We start from the raw sequence: 15894 nt of genomic DNA, 5'->3' as shown, positions 1-15894 counted from the left end.
AAGGCATATATTAAAGATGGCTGCTCCACTGAAAGGTTAGGGAAATGCCAATTGACTATTTCCCTCTTTTATGCTTTAACAAGACTTTCTTGCCATGTGAATTTTCAGAGCTGCCATGCTAAATGCATCAGGACTCAGCTTACTTGTACTACTGAAAAATAATTGTGCTTTTAAAATCCTAAACACCGTAGTGCAGAACAGCTCTCCTGTCCTGAGTGTTTTCAAGCACAACTCAGACTGGTTGCTAGCACATAGGCATTAATTTATTAGCCTGGGTGCCTGGACTTCTCAAATCACCAGGGGAAAAGGAAGTAAAAAAGCTTCAAATAGATGACAGACACTTCCTGATTTTGGATACATTAGCTCATATATAAATGAGGCTGCTCTTAGACTCCATCCTCTTCTGTACGTGCTCTCCCTCCTCTGCGCTTATCATGGCAGGTGAAATAGTTTATGCTGATTTAAACATTTTGAAAGCCTCTTCCAAACCATTGCATCCAGCTCGGCACCTCAGTAAGTCTTTAATTTCTTAGTTTTTGTGCTAGTATGATCTCTCTTTTCAATTAGAAAAATGGAATCCTAATGTACTTTTTTATTATTTGAATTGCAGCACAGATAGCTTAGAAAGAAGGTCTTTAGAACCAAGGAACAGCTCTATATGCTATGTTCACAGAGTGGGACTTCTGAGAATGTGAAATCCCCTACTATTGTCAGAACTGGATACGGAATTTCTTTAAAGCATTATCATAGCAAGCATTATGTCAGTATTAAAACAGCCACATCACTACAAGAGTAGCCGCTGGCAGCCTATATATATATACAATTACAATTATATATACAAATACAATACGTTATTGTATGCCATCTTTCATACATATTAGGAGGATTGAAGTAAACTAGTGAATCTACAATTTACTATAGTGGGATAAGTCAGAGGGATAAGGAGTAGGGCAATGGTCAAGTCTTGGGAAGAGTGAACAGAACAGAAGGAACCTGGGAGGCTCCAAGAACAGGAAGGATTTCATTGTCTCATTAGAGAGGATTAGAAGAAAAGTGGTGGGGAGATATTTAGGTACACTGTGTCATGGAGCCTGTGTCACTAAGAAGTGCAGAGTAAAGAAAAGGATTTACTGGCCTCTGGTTAAAGACCCAATGTTTATTTGAGGAGGTTAGGACCTGGGGCTGGAGAAAAAGGGAAATTTGGCTAATAGAGAAAATTACAAGCAACCATGGGATTTTGCACAGGATTCTGAAATGGGAACATATTCCCACCTTCCCTTCTATCTCTGAGTGCAGAACAGGAGTGGACATGTTTCATACCAAATTAATTTTGAAAAGTTGTAACTTAAAGGAGACTCTCAAGGAGGAACATAGTAGCAAGGATGAAAGGAGAGAGGGAAAATGAATATCAGAATAATGAAGAAATAAGAAACTGAGCTAAATGTTAATTTAAGGCAGGAGTTCTCAAGCTTTTCCATACTGTGATTCCATATTACTACAAGTTTTAGGGCACCCATCCATGTATCCAAAAAGAAAGTGAGTGTGGTCACAACCCCCTGAAACCTGTTTATGCCCCACTGAGGCTAAGAATCCTTGACTTCAAAGGATGCAAAATGCAAGCATAAAAATTATAGAGCAATTTTTAAAGGATTTGCCAGAAAATTAGTATTATTTGAAACTTTAAAATTTTGATGATGCTCTTTTAGAACTGATAAATAGTGTAGATGTTAAATATCTCTTTTCAGGGTAGTACGGTGGAGTGATAACCCAGTAAGACTGTGGCAATTAACCTTTTAATAGGAGTATTAAGCCTTTAGTTTTAAGAAATTATTTCAAAGTGGCAATGAACAAAACACAAATTAAAACTGATATTTGAATTTGTCCTGTTAGTTTGACAAATGTAGGTCCATTACTTAACAGGAAAAGAGAGCAAATAAAGGATGACACAGAGAAAGTTGAGGTGTTTCGTGCCCTTTTTGCTTCAGTCTTCACTAAAAAGATTAATATAGAGCAGATACGTAACACAATATTAACAACAAGGGGGAAGGATCTTGGGCTAGAATATGGGAAGAACAGCTTAAGGAATGTTTAGATAAGATAGATGCATTCAAGTCAACGGGGCCTGATTAAATTCACAATAGAGTATTTAAGGAAATAACCAAAGCAATATCAGAACCATTAATTGGTTTTGAGAACTCATGGAGGATGGGTGAGGACCCAGGGGACTGGAGAAAGAAAATCACAGTACTTATCTTCAAAAAGAGGAAAAAGGAAGACCCAGGAAATTATAGACCAGTCAGTCTAACTTTGATACCTGGAAAGATACTGGAACAAATTATCAAACAATCAATTTGTTCAGACCTAGAGGAGAATAAGGTGATAATTAGTAGCAGCATGGAATGTCAAGCACAAATCATACAAAACCAATCTAACTTCCTTCTTTGACAAGGTAACTGGCCTAGTGGCTGGAGGGAAGCAGTAGACACGATATATCTGGATTTTAGCAAGGCTTTTGACACAGTCCTCCATGATAGTCTCATAAGCAAACAAGGGAAATGTGGCTTAGATGAATTTACTAAAAAAATGAGTGTACAACTGGTTCAAAGACCATACTCAGAGAGTAGTTAACAATGCTTCACTGTCAAACTGGGAGATCGTATCAAGTGGAATTCCATGGGTGGCTTTTCTGTGTCCAATACAATTCAATATTTTCATTAATGACTTAGATGATGGAGTGGAGACTAGACTTGTAAAATTTGTGAATGACAGTTTCTAGCTAGGAGTGGTGCAAGCATTTTAAAGGACGGGTTTAGAATTGAAAATGACCTTGATAAATGGAGAATTGGTCTGAAATCAACAAGATGAAATTCAATAAAGACGTGCAAAGTACTACACTTAGGAAGGAAAAATCAAATGCATACCTCCAAAATGGCGAATAGCTGGCTAGGCACTAGTACTGCAGAAAAGGATTTGGTAGTTATAGTGGATCACACATTGAATATGAGTCAACAGTGTGATACTGCTGCAAAAACAGGCTAATGTCATTCGGGTTTGTATGAACAGGAGTGTCCAATGTACAAGCTTGTCTACTTGGGAACTTTACAAGCCCTTGTGTGCGTTAAACTAGGGTGTGACTCTACAGAGCACCAGCTTGCTACACACTAATGTCACGTCTGGATGCATTTTGTCTGTTCTGAAAGTTCTGGCGTGTGGTTTGGCTTAGTGTTCTTCCAGACACCGGTCAGGGATGGGCTAGGACCTGATATACTTAATCCTGCCTCAGCACAGCTGATAGGCTAGATGATTTGTTAAGGTCCCTTCCATCCCTACATTTCTGTGATTAATCTGTGTTTATACCACCTCCAATTATCAGAAAAAAAATTAAATTAATGAGGTGTATTACCTTTTTTCAGAGCTCTTTGGCAACAAATCTGACTTTTTGAACTGTTTGTTTTGTGTTTTTGCCTTGCAAATTATTTTCCACATGGCAATTGAATTAATACAATAACAATTATAAATATCTACTTCTGAGCTCAATGTTTTCTTCAAATAGTGGGTGTTAAAGACAAAAAGAGAACCCTGGAGTCTGATGCTGATAATGTAATGCTTTTTGGCACAAAAGTTCAGAAGACACTCTGTTACCGGAATAGGAGTTGTTCCCACAGAGGATTTTAGGAGTTAAGACAACACAGTGTTTCAGACATAGCGTTATTGTGGCAGAGGGTTTTCAGCAGAGGATTCACAGGACATGCCTCTTACAAAAAGAACCTGGCACATTCGACTGTCACACAATCCTCACTTGTGTAATGTTTTTCTACCATAATATTGGAGAGGTCTCTGTACCTTAATGCAGGACCTTCCTTGCCTTACCTGTCCTGATAGCTTGACAGGCTCCCTACATTGGGTGAGAAGGGAAGCTGATGGGTCAGGGTAAGATACAATCCAATTTTTCCCCTTACAGAAAGGCGGGGGAGGCCTCCAAGGGGTTGCCAACAGTAGCATTGAGATATGGGAGAGCATCCTGAAACAGCTGTATGGTATGTGACGCAGTAGGAAATTGTGAGTGTTGCTGAGGAAGAAGGGGGCTATTTGCTGATCAGGTTAGGGAACATCTCTTCTCCTGTCAGTGCTCCACATGTACTAAGCTCAGACTGCCTGCTTTACTTTTAAATTGCAATTAAAAATTCAGCCACTTGACAAAGTACAATTAGACGTTAATGTGGACATAAAGACAATGAGACATAGACACCATTATATGGTTAAATGTGGAGGCTGGAACTTTATTTAAAACTATTACCTAACTAGGGTAACTACCCAAACTACCCAGAAAGGTTGTTCCAGTGCGGCTCTCCAGTTGGCACGAATGGCCTTGGTGTACTACAGACTAGAGGGTAAATGTGAAAGTCATGCCCCCTCTCCACCCTCACCCTGACTGGTAAGCCAGAGTCCCAACCCTTCCTCCATGCTAAAGATAGGAGAGACAAGATGAGGTGAGCCACAAGCTGCATGAGACATAGGGTATGTGCACAGTTCGAGCTGGGGTGAGATACCCACCTTGAGCAGACAAACCCCGCACTAGTTCTGATCTAGCTAGTGTGCTAAAACTAGAGTGTATTTTAAAAAATAGTGTGTCTAGCTGAGCAGCAGGACGGGCTCACCACCCTGAGTACATCAGTACGAACCCAGCTGAGACCACAGGCACCTACTCAGAGTGGCTAACACCCTCCTACTAGTCACGTTGCTGCTGCTGCAGCTACGTGTGATTTTTAGGGCACTCGCTCAATCAGAGTTAGCACGGGGAACTGCTCCCCCAGCTCAAAGCATAGACAAACCCCTGCACCAATTAATACTGTGCTCAGGACCATGGCCAAGGCAGACCACCGGGTTACAGGAACCTGTAAACAAACCCTTTCTAAACTACCAGCCACATGGGAACCTGTCAAAGTTGCAACAATTATAATCTAAACCCAGACCACCTTGATGCTGAATGGAAGGTGGAAAAAACCCACACGGCAATTTGCCAATTCTGCCATATGGCAAATATCCCTTCCAGCCTCCAAAATGGTGATCAGCCGAACCCCTGACATCACCAGCAATCCACCAACTATATTAAAGGTGCAACAGGGAGCTCACAATAGTTACCCCACATAGGTAACTCAAAGCACAGTCAGGTAGTTTAGACACTGGTTTTCTAGCAACAAAGGACAGGTCTATGTGTTCTATGCACCATGTATCTGGCAGGACTTAGCTAACCTGAATCCTTTACCACTCCTGGAGCTGGGTACTGAATTTCTTTAATGCCCTGTGGTGCACTTTACTTCAGAGTAAATACAAACTGTCTCAGAAAATGTCATAGTCAGCGACAGGCCCTACATACAAATACAAGGGCCATGCTGTTATATTTTGATGACCCTCTTTTCCTTCAAATTCCTCAAGCCCTATCTCTGCTGTGATACCTACAGAAAAATCAGGCAATCAATGATGCCTAAGTTGAATGATAGTTTGGAGCAACTGATTTAACTTTACCAAAGGAGGAAACAAATTTCAGATTACTTTATTTATTTATTTAGATTTAAAATAACAAAGATTTTTACCCAAGTCTCCAGGTATCCTAACATAATTATACAATTAAATTCACCATCAAACTGTGCACACAGCTAATCTCTGTAATGTCTGATCTTATTATTGTTCTGCTCAGCCTCTCTCCCATTGTGTTCTGTACTCAGTGAGAACGTCCCTGGCATGAGAAGTTTATGATACAGTCTCTTAGGGCAGGTCTATTTCCTAGTGTAGATCTGGCCTTAGTTAGCGGATAGGTTACTGCTCCAGACTGGAACCTTTGGGTGCTACCACAATACAAATAAATCATATATTTCATAAACCTGTTTGGAGGCTGTAACTGAACTATCTAGATACTATAGCAGGGCAAGGCAAATGGTAAGGACCCGTACATTTGGTGAGTCTTGAGAGGAATGACTGGGCAGAAGGCATCTAGCAGAACTTCATTAAAAAAAGAAAAGGAGTACTTGTGGCACCTTAGAGACTAACCAATTTAAGAACTTCATTGTTCTATTAGGAGAGGTGTGGGAGTCTCACAGTCCAAGGAGGAAGGATGGGATCTGAAAATAGTTGGGGAGCCAATTCAGTGCAGGGTGTTGTGGAGCTTGTGCCACTTGATGGGCGAAGTGTGGAGCGGGACAAGCCTACTAGTATCTGTGCAGACAAGAATAAAATCTAGTATCTGAGGAATACAGGAAATGGGGCTGGAGAAAAGGAGGAAAGGAGGGAAGCCTGGTCGAGGGGGAATGATGAAGGCACAAAGGGATATCTTCTCCTGGATTCTGAAATGGACAGGATGCCAAGGACGTTTCCAAGGCTAGGGATGAGGTGTTCACATTTCCTGAGTGCAGAGATAAGCTATAAGACTCGGTATTTGTGGATCAGTCAAAGTTTGGGAAGTTGTGACTTAGAACAGACAGGAGGGAACCCGTGGTAAGGATGAGAGGAGATTGGGGGTGGGCAGTGAATATGCATCAGTATTTCTAAAATAACGAGGAAACAAGAAATCATGAATTAAATTTTAATATAAAGGATGGACACTTTTTTCTTAAAGGATTCCCTTGAAAATGGCTCGGTGTATTTGAAATGTAACTATACAAGTTATTTTACAAAACAGATATCTTTGGGGTGTAACTTCTATAGGTACATGAGCTTATGGATATATGTGAGAAAATTTTAGATGATTATGTCGTCAGCCTCTATTTTTATTCTACTAACACTGCAGTTGCTAAATAAATATTAATATCCCAACTATGATGTTACATAGGGCATATGGAACATGTTAATGTTGTACTGTAATTGGCCAAACTTGCAAGGCCTTACACTCAACTGGGTGGCATTTCTCTGTCTGTCTGGTTGTAACACAATAACTGTAGAGTGTCACTGTCACGCTGCCTGGTAAGGGACACAGCTGAGAGGGCCAATCTCAGATCAGACTGTCAAAATACAGGGCAAGTACCCCAGACTGGTGGTATAGTCTATCATAGAGTGACCAGATGTCCCAGTTTTATAGGGACAGTCCTGATATTCTGGGCTTTGTCTTCTATATGCACCAATTACCCCCCACTTCCTGTCCCGATTTTTCACCCTTGCCATCTGGTCACCCTATTCTATCATAAGATTTCACCAGACAATAACAAATATGTGCTTCCAAAATACTATACTAGTTATCATGAAGCCACATACAGTCCCTTTAGGCTCTACAGTCCCTGTTTACCACTCAGGCAAACTGGACTTTATGATAAAAGGTTATTAAAACCAAAAATCACATACATTGGGTTTTTCCAATCCCAGAGGATCAGTCACTTACCCTAGGTAACAGGCTGCTCAAGATCTTACCAAAATACAGTGCTAGTAGCCAATCCTTATTAAACTAACTAAAGATTTATTAATAAAAAAAGAAAAGAGAGCTGGTAAAAGTTAAAGCAGACTCCGTGAAACTTAAAGTTAAAGTAAAACTCCGTGAGTTTGTGTGTGGGGGGGGGGTGTGTGAGAAAACCTGGATTTGTGTTGGAAATGGCCCATCTTGATTATCATACACCTTGTAAGGAGAGGTTTCAGAGTAACAGCCGTGTTTGTCTGTATTCGCAAAAAGAAAAGGAGTACTTGTGGCACTTTAGAGACTAACCAATTTATTTGAGCATGAGCTTTCGTGAGCTACAGCTCACTTCATCGGATGCATACCGTGGAGTGGTCACTTTAGATAAGCTATTACCAGCAGGAGAGTGAGTTTGTGTGTGGGGGGGGGGGTGAGAAAACCTGGATTTGTGCTGGAAATGGCCCAACTTGATTATCATACACATTGTAAGAAGAGTGATCACTTTAGATAAGCTATTACCAGCAGGAGAGTGGGGTGGGAGGAGGTATTTTTTCATGCTTTGTGTGTATATAATAAGATCTTCTAAACTTTCCACAGTATGCATCCGATGAAGTGAGGTGTAGCTCACGAAAGCTTATGCTCAAATAAATTGGTTAGTCTCTAAGGTGCCACAAGTACTCCTTTTCTTTTTGCATGACTCATGTCCCAGACAGACAGAACAGGTTGCCAACATGGCCTTATGACAAGGGAGCACCTTATTTTTTCATCTCTGTACAAGATCAGGAGTTGCTGAGTGCTGAAAAAAAGTAGCAAGAAATACCCCTGGTGAATGCGGTTGAGTGCCGATTATCGTTGTTATTTATTAATAATAATGATAATATTGGGAGGAGGGGTGGGGCAGGGGTGCTAAGAAAACAGTCCCTTATTTTTGAAATACAATTTTGGCAACCCTAGACAGAAGAGATATAATGATGGTTGGAGGGGAGTGTGAAGGGGACAATGGAGGGGCATGGGGGAAGGAGGTGTGCACACAGCTTCTGGCCTGGGAGGAAATGGGAGACTTTTGTATGGGGCACAGGGGGAAATGGGGTGCAGACCGAGCCCCTGCCATAGAGGGGAGAATGTGGGAAAGTGGGGCATGAGGGGAAAGGGGTGAAATGGGGGCACATGTAGAGTCCTACATGGAGGGCAATGGGGGTTGCTGGTCCAGGAGGAGAGGGAAAGGGGGTGCACACAGAACCCCGGTGGGAGATTGGGGGAACATGAGTGGAGAAAGGGGGAAATGGAAGGAGGACAGAGCCCCTGGCATGGATGGAAGTGGGGGGAAGGGGGCATGCAGGTGCACACAGCATCCCTGTCATGAGGGGAGAATGAGGGACCTGGAATGGGAAGGAGGGAGAAATGAGGGGAACACAGAACTGCTGACATGGGGTGAAATGGGGGACCCTGGTTTAGAAGAAGGACAGCATGGGGGAAAGAAAAGGGGACACTGGTATGGGAGATAGGGGAATGGAGGGCACAGATCTCCTGGCAGGGGGAGATTGAGGGAGTTGCAGGGAATCCCTGCAGTACAGGAAGGTGGAAGGGGGCACCCAGGGAGCTTGTGGGGGGAATAGAGGGAAGGAGCCCCTGGCATGTTCAACAAGCTTGGTTGACAGATGCTACAACGTGTGCGAGCCTCTGGTTATATGCAGTTGTTCTATGTCACTATGAAAATGTGCACCTATTTGGTATAGATCCAGTGACTCTGACTTCCTTGATATTGTTGCTGTTTTGCCAAGCGTTAGCAGACTTTGGGCCTGGCAGGTCAGTTTCCCATTGGAGGTGAAATTAGTGATCCGGTCTCAAGCTATTTTCTTAGTGAAGCTTGTTTACTTACAAAATACCGACCTGGCTGTCCTTGACCAGAGGTGTAACAGACTGAACACAGATAACTCCTTTGTGCAGAAAGGAAGGAAAGACTTGGGGGTTGCCGAGTCCATCCTGCATTCACCCCGCAGCCGTGGATCCTGCAGCTCCAGTCTGCAAGGCTGGAGCTGCTCCGGGCATTGTGATCTGCTGCAAAGGAACACAGTGGTTTCATTCAGGCTTGGCCCAGTCTCTCCTCAGTCATGATGACAGGGCTGGTGACAGGTCAAATTTGCGTGAGTCGCACTACGAACCTGTGCACTGGGTCACAATGCCACTCACACAAATTCGGATCAGCTGCCCCTGTCAGGCAGGCCAGGCCAAACCTGACCAGCACTGTGACCCTGGAAGTCACAACACCAGAGTGGGGAGCCGAGCCCAGCCCGCCCCATGGGATAGGAAATGCAGATACTGCTGCTGTGATATGTATGGTATACAAGCACTAGTTACACTAATGTGTATATTCTTGAAGAAGCTTATGACAAAGACTAAGATCTTGATTTATAAAGCCTGCATAGTCAGTATCCTCCTTTATGGCAGCGAGACATGGATCTCATATAGCAGGCAAGAAAAGAGATTCAATAGCTTCCATCTGTGGTGCCTGAGATCCATTCTAGACATCACCTGGCAAGGTAAAATTACTAATGAAGAAGTGCTAATGAGGGCACAAATCTCCAGCCTGAGAGCTATTATCAAGCACAACCATCTTCGTTAGTTAGGTCATGTGCATAGGATGCAAGATGGAAGACTTCCTAAAGACATCTTATAATATGGTGAGTTAAAGGAGGGTCAAAGACAGAGAGGACACCCAAAACGTAGGTTTTGAGATGCCTGCAAAAGAGACCTAAAATAGAATCATAGAATATCAGGGTTGGAAGGGACCTCAGGAGGTCATCTAGTCCAACCCCCTGCTCAAAACAGGACCAATCCCCAATTTTTGACCCAAACGGCCACCTCAAGGATTGAACTCATAACCGTAGCTTTAGCAGGCCAATGCTCAAACCACTGAGCTATCCCTCCCAATGCTTTGGTATTGAGTCACAGACTTAGGAAGCCCAAGTACAAAAGATCATTCAAGTTGGCAATCCAGTCTGGAGACAGGCATCACAGAACGTGATAAACAGTGGCTCTCTACACTCAAAACAAAAAGTCAAAGTAAAAAACAAGTGACTAGCCTTGGACAACAGGAAAACACCTTTCGTTGCACTCGATGCGATAACATGTTTGTCCAGAATTGGTTTTTATAGTTATCAAAAAAGCTGCAGCACCAACTGTGACCTCACATCCGCAATACCAAACGTCTGTAAAGACGAACGGGGCCAATACTAACGTGCATATTGTGTGTTGTGGGTAAGATATTTAGTAAGTCGTGTGGCTTTTGCACTAATGCTATTTACTGTGTCGTGACAGGCCATTGAGGTTTACAAATGTGTCCTGACCCCAGAAAGGTTAAGAACCACTGTCTGGTCAACACAAAGCCTGAGGGGGCTGATGCAAAGACTCGACATATAGCATGGTCAAATATGCACCACTCTAAGTGGGATAGAACCATGTTGCTAAATAATTGACAGTAGAAATCTGTTAGTATTGTCTTCACCTTTGCAGTATTTTGCTCTGTTTCTTTATGGGGTGCCCTAAGAGTGACGTGGCCCTTAACTGACAGGTTTAAAAATATTCCTAGTATTATGTGAGGACTGAGGGGGAACACAAATGCCCATTCAAGGATGCTGCACGGGTTCCACAGGACAGCAGGTGGCCATTATTATTTCTTGCACAATGTGCTGAAGATATTTCACTCAATCCTGACTCTTCCAGATCATCATCTACATCAGCGTCCCCACTGTCATTGGATCACTGCAGGGCTTGGAGCAGCTGGGATCCTCATCCTGCTGGGAGCTGTGATAGCGATAAGTGTTTGGGGTAAGCAGTTCAAAATTAATTTGTGCAAAATGCGGCACTCTGAAATTCCCCCTTCCTGCACATTTCTGATTCCAAAAATCAGAATAATATCCTGGACTCTTCATTATCATCACAAAGGGAACAATATCACATGAAGAAGCTAGTGTTAGAACTTGATACATGAGACCTATGTGATCCAGCTCTCACAACGCCACTGCTCAGTGTGCACAGGGAAAAGTGGAAGACACCTTATAATGTGTAATAAATTAGATTTTCTCTCTTTCTCTGTCATGCTCTCTCTCTCTGTCCCAGTTCTCAGTTTGATAGCTACAGCATGTAACTGTTTATTACACACACCCTCATTCTCAGTTTGCTAATCCCTAAATGGTAGTTGCCGCTCATTCTCATGCTCTTCTGAAGTTTCTCAGCTCAAAGGATGTCTGAATACACCGGAGAACAACAGTACCAGGGAGGGAATCATCCATCAATCCAACTGCAGCACTGGCCTAAAAGATTTCCATTTCCACTTGAAACAATTTGTGTGTGAATCATCTCACAACAACTCAGCAGGTAACCTCAGCACCTTCTCTCTCCGCAGCTTCCTGTATTGTAGTGCCATCTAGTGGTTAGCTCGGGTAACCCAGTGCAGGACACAAACCACTTCAATAACTACTTATAGGGCATCTGGTAGCGATTCCTGTTTAGGGTCCCTAACGCTTCCATTGTAAAAGGGTCTTGTGGTATCTTTGAGGAGCTCTCACACTTCCCTTGTTCGAAGCAGGCCTTTGAAATAGGGGGCCGAGGGGCCTTCATGTTTTCTTTGGCCCATGAAATTTCATCCAGGTTTTGCTGAGATGGGAACCTTGGAAGAAGAGCCACCATTTCCCTCCTTGCTTGTGATCCTCAGGAAAACTCTGTAGCATGACAAAATAACAGTCAAAAGTGCTGGGCTCACCTTGCCATAGCAGCACACTCTGCACTGGGAGTGACCTGAGCAGATGCAGGTGGAGGTGGGGAGGGGTGAGAGCTGGGCCAGGCTCCCCCTCACTCAGCACATAGCCCCAGTGGTCTATCAACCCCTTGCTCCCAGGAACACCACATGGGTTAGAAGCTCCTCCTGGGGAAGGCAGAGAGCTGGCTGGGCTCCCTTTGACCACTCAGGCCTATTCCCTGCCCCCATCCCTCAGGATCACAGACTTTTCCTGTAACCAGCAAGCAGAGTTATTCCTGTTGCTGGAGCGATAGCAGTGTGGTGTGATACTGAAGATCCAGGGTCCAAACGCTGCTGCTGATTCAAGCTGGTGCAGTTGTTCCAGTCACAGAATTTTTTTATGTTTTTTTAAAAACTAGGAAATTAAACACAATACTGGATTAAGAGAACACAAAGATTACAGAGTCAAGCTCCCAAAAGTTAGGAAATGCCAAATTATCTGCACAACCTTAATTCAGTTACCCGCACAACCTAATTCAGCCCCCATTTGTGTGTGCCTTATGATACGGTCTTTATTGCAGGATTATCTACTATTTTTATCTCAGGGCTGCTGCCTCATTCAGTGCACAGGCCTATTTGGTTCCAGGTCCATGATGGCTCCCCAAGCATTCAGTGTACTGGATGACCTCACGTTGAGGCTGAATTACAGTTGCATGGACAACCATGAATGTGGCATTTCCAATTTTGACTTTGCAACCTAAATAAAGTTTTTTTAACTCTTTTATATGTAGTATTATCTCCCCCCAACTGGCATGCAGCCATCTCTAAGGGGAAATGCAATGGCTGTTAAGCAGTGCACAGGAACACTACACTAAAGGGGAGGAAGTGAAGGAGGATCCCAGTAGAGCCTGACCTGCGTTAGCCCGTGCTATTTCAGGACTGAGGTACTCACAGCTTCACCAATACCCCTCCCTCCTGGCCTGCAGCACCTGCGGCGAGTGGAGTGTTGGACCTGTCCTCAAACAAAGCCAAGGCATAGCTCTGCTGAAAATGTTGAGTCTGGAGGTCTGTGCAGGAGTTTAATGCAGTTCAGAACCTTCAGCTCCATTAAACATTTCCATTTCCCCCTCCAGAGGGATCAGGGTGTAAGCTCTGCCCCCCAAACTGGCTGCTGCACAGGGACAAGTGCTACTGGGTGTCAAAAGAAAAAAATCCCTGGAACGAGAGCCGCGATGACTGTTCAAGGAGGAGCTCTCGGCTGCTGGTGATCCGGGACCAGGATGAGATGGTAAATAAAACTAGTCCTGGAGATATGAACATCACTAGTAATAATTAATACACAAAACCACTGTGCTATGTGTCTGTCAAGGCTGCTCTATATCAGGGGTGGCCAAACTTACCGACCCTCTGAGCCACATACAACAATCTTCGGAAGTTCTAGAGTTCTTCATCCCTGCAAGGAGGGGGGCGGAGGTGGGGGGGTGTCTCAGGGCTTCAGCCCCACAGGAGGCACCTGACAAGGCTCAGGGTTTTGGCCCTGTGGGAGGCATCTGCCAGGGCTTGGGGCTTTGGCCCTGCAGGGGCAGGGGTCTCAGGCTTCAGCCCCACAGGAGGCACCTGCCCAGGCTCAAGTCTTCAGCCCTGCTCCTGCTGAAGCTCTGAGCCCCAAGAGGTGTGCCCTGCAGGACTATAGCCCTGAGAGCCCCCCCTCCATAGGCGCCAACTTTACCCAGCGCCAGTGGGTGCTCGAGCCCCCCACCACCTCCGGCCCCTCCCTGACTCCGCCCCCATTCCAACCCTTTCCCCCAAGTCCCCACCCCAACTCCACCCCCTCCCTGCCCCTATTGGACCCTTCCCCAAATCCCCGCCCCCGTCTCTTCCCCCGAGCGCACCGCGTTCCCCCTCCTCCCCCTCCCTCCCAGTGCTTTCCGAGCAAAACAGCTGTTTTGCGGTGGCAAGCGCTGGGAGCTAGGGGGAGAAGCGGAGACGCAGTGCACTCAGAGGAGGAGGCGGAACAGAGGCGGAGGTGAGCTGGGGTGGGGCGGGGAGCTGCCAGTGGGTGCAGAGCACCCACCAGTTTTTCCCCATGGGTGCTCCAGCCCCGGAGCACCCACGGAGTTGGCGCCTATGCCCCCCTCCACACTGGCAGGAAGCCAGAGTTGATGCGTGAGGGGGCATGTGCCCCCCAGTTTTCCCCAAGGTTTGCTGGTCCAGCTCGATCACATGGTGCCACTGGGCCCAACTCCCTGCACTGGGAGCTGCGGCTGTGGGGAGAGGCAGCGACAATCAGCTGGGAGCTCCTCACTGCAGTTCCCAGCTGTTTGGCATTGCCTCTCCATTCGGAGCTAACACCTGGGAGATGCAGGGTGGGGGCACTGAGGGTAAGAAGGAGGGCAGCTGGGGGGACCTTGACTCAAGCTGTTGGGAGAGGGAACCTTTAAATTGTGCCCCCCCCTACTCTCAGCAAGCACCAGTCATCTGTAGCAGAAGCCCCTCCTAGCCCCACCACCCCACCGCAGGGCAGAAGCCCTGAGCTCCCCGCCAAGTCTGGTAGGTGGAGAATGGGAGTGGGAGGGGGCTCTGGGAGCAGCACTTTAACTGTAAAGAGATTCCTGTGGCTCACAAGCCATGGTTTGGCCACCCCTGCTCTATACATACCCACACACACTAAAAAGCAAGGAAAAGAAAAGTTAAGGCCAGCAACAGTACATAACCTGTGCCCTGCTACCCAGCGGTGGACACCTCACCGATAGCATGACCCCCAGACACCACAAAGACTGTACCAAGGCCTGAATTCTCCCCAGTCAGGACAGAAAATACGAACTGGCCCACTGTCACAAAGGGTGGCTGTGGTGGAGTGGGGAATTGAACCCAGTTCCCAAAGTCTCTAACTAGCACCTTAACCACGTTAACCCTCCTTCCCCGTCACTTCATTCTTCCATGTCATTTACAGACTTTCATACAAACTACTTCCAAAGACACAAACCAGATCTGGCTTGGACTCACTGTTACATCCTGTGCGAGGAAATGGACTTGGGTGGACGGCTCCCTGTTCAATCAAACACTGTGAGTGTTTTTATCCCATGAGTCCATGTAAGATGTACAGCAGGGGGCACAGGGTTGTTGCTTTCCAGAACTGGTGTCAGCAGAGGCTACATATGGTCGCAAGAGATATTCAGAGCTAGGAATGACACTCTGCACAGAGAGGAGATGAATTGAGTCCTGAGCCTCATTCGATGGCTTTCGCATCCTGAGGGCTGGGTTTTGTAATATGGACAAGTGTTTTCAGAAATAGATCAAGGCCAACCAGCTGCTACAAAAGGGTCATGTGCTCGGAAGCGTTTTATCAATTAGGGCTCTGTAGGAAGAGTTCAGCAGTTAAGGAAGAAATTTGAGAGGTGTGTCCGAATGAGGAAAAGCTGCTAAACATCTTGTTCAAAAATTCTAAACAGGGATTTATTTATTTTGTTTCCCAGGTTCAAGTTAGTGGATCCTGCTGAAGGGAAATGCGGGGTGATAAAAGCAGATGGGATTCAGTGTGAACCCTGCACTACAGTCTCTAAATGGATTTGTGAAAAAGACGCTCTCCTCATTAGACAGTGACATTAATTACGTGTATTTTCTAAGTATGAACTATAAATTCTTCTTTAGTTTCAGTCTGTCACATGAACGATGAATATTGAAGATGAGCTTCAAAGGGAAAAATTGGGCTTGTGCCCTCCCACTTTTCTAAGGTGGATAAAGACAGCCTGAAAGGCTTTTCTTGCATTTGAAATTC

General features: G+C 45.0%; 1 protein-coding gene across 1 annotated transcript; it reads left to right on the top strand.

Moving 5' to 3' along the window:
- Positions 1-374: 374 nt before the first annotated feature.
- Positions 375-15727, top strand: LOC140898179 (killer cell lectin-like receptor subfamily B member 1B allele A). The gene is made up of 6 exons (XM_073311606.1): positions 375-513; positions 11102-11206; positions 11606-11755; positions 13250-13404; positions 15070-15182; positions 15593-15727. The coding sequence occupies exons 1-6, from the start codon at positions 375-377 to the stop codon at positions 15717-15719; spliced, it is 789 nt and encodes a 262-aa protein (XP_073167707.1). The 3' UTR covers positions 15720-15727.
- Positions 15728-15894: the final 167 nt, after the last annotated feature.

Source organism: Lepidochelys kempii, chromosome 14, assembly GCF_965140285.1.
Source record: "Lepidochelys kempii isolate rLepKem1 chromosome 14, rLepKem1.hap1, whole genome shotgun sequence".
NCBI classification, from domain to species: Eukaryota; Metazoa; Chordata; order Testudines; family Cheloniidae; genus Lepidochelys; species Lepidochelys kempii.
This window is presented reverse-complemented; position numbering and strand designations above follow the sequence as displayed.

Coding starts and splice junctions, on each gene's coding strand:
- LOC140898179 (XM_073311606.1), top strand. CDS start 375: ATGAGGCTGCTCTTAGACTCCATCCTCTTCTGTACGTGCTCTCCCTCC. Junction 11,756..13,249: donor ATCTCACAACAACTCAGCAG/GTAACCTCAGCA, acceptor TTCCCCCTCCAG/AGGGATCAGGGTGTAAGCTC. Junction 13,405..15,069: donor TCCGGGACCAGGATGAGATG/GTAAATAAAACT, acceptor TGTCATTTACAG/ACTTTCATACAAACTACTTC.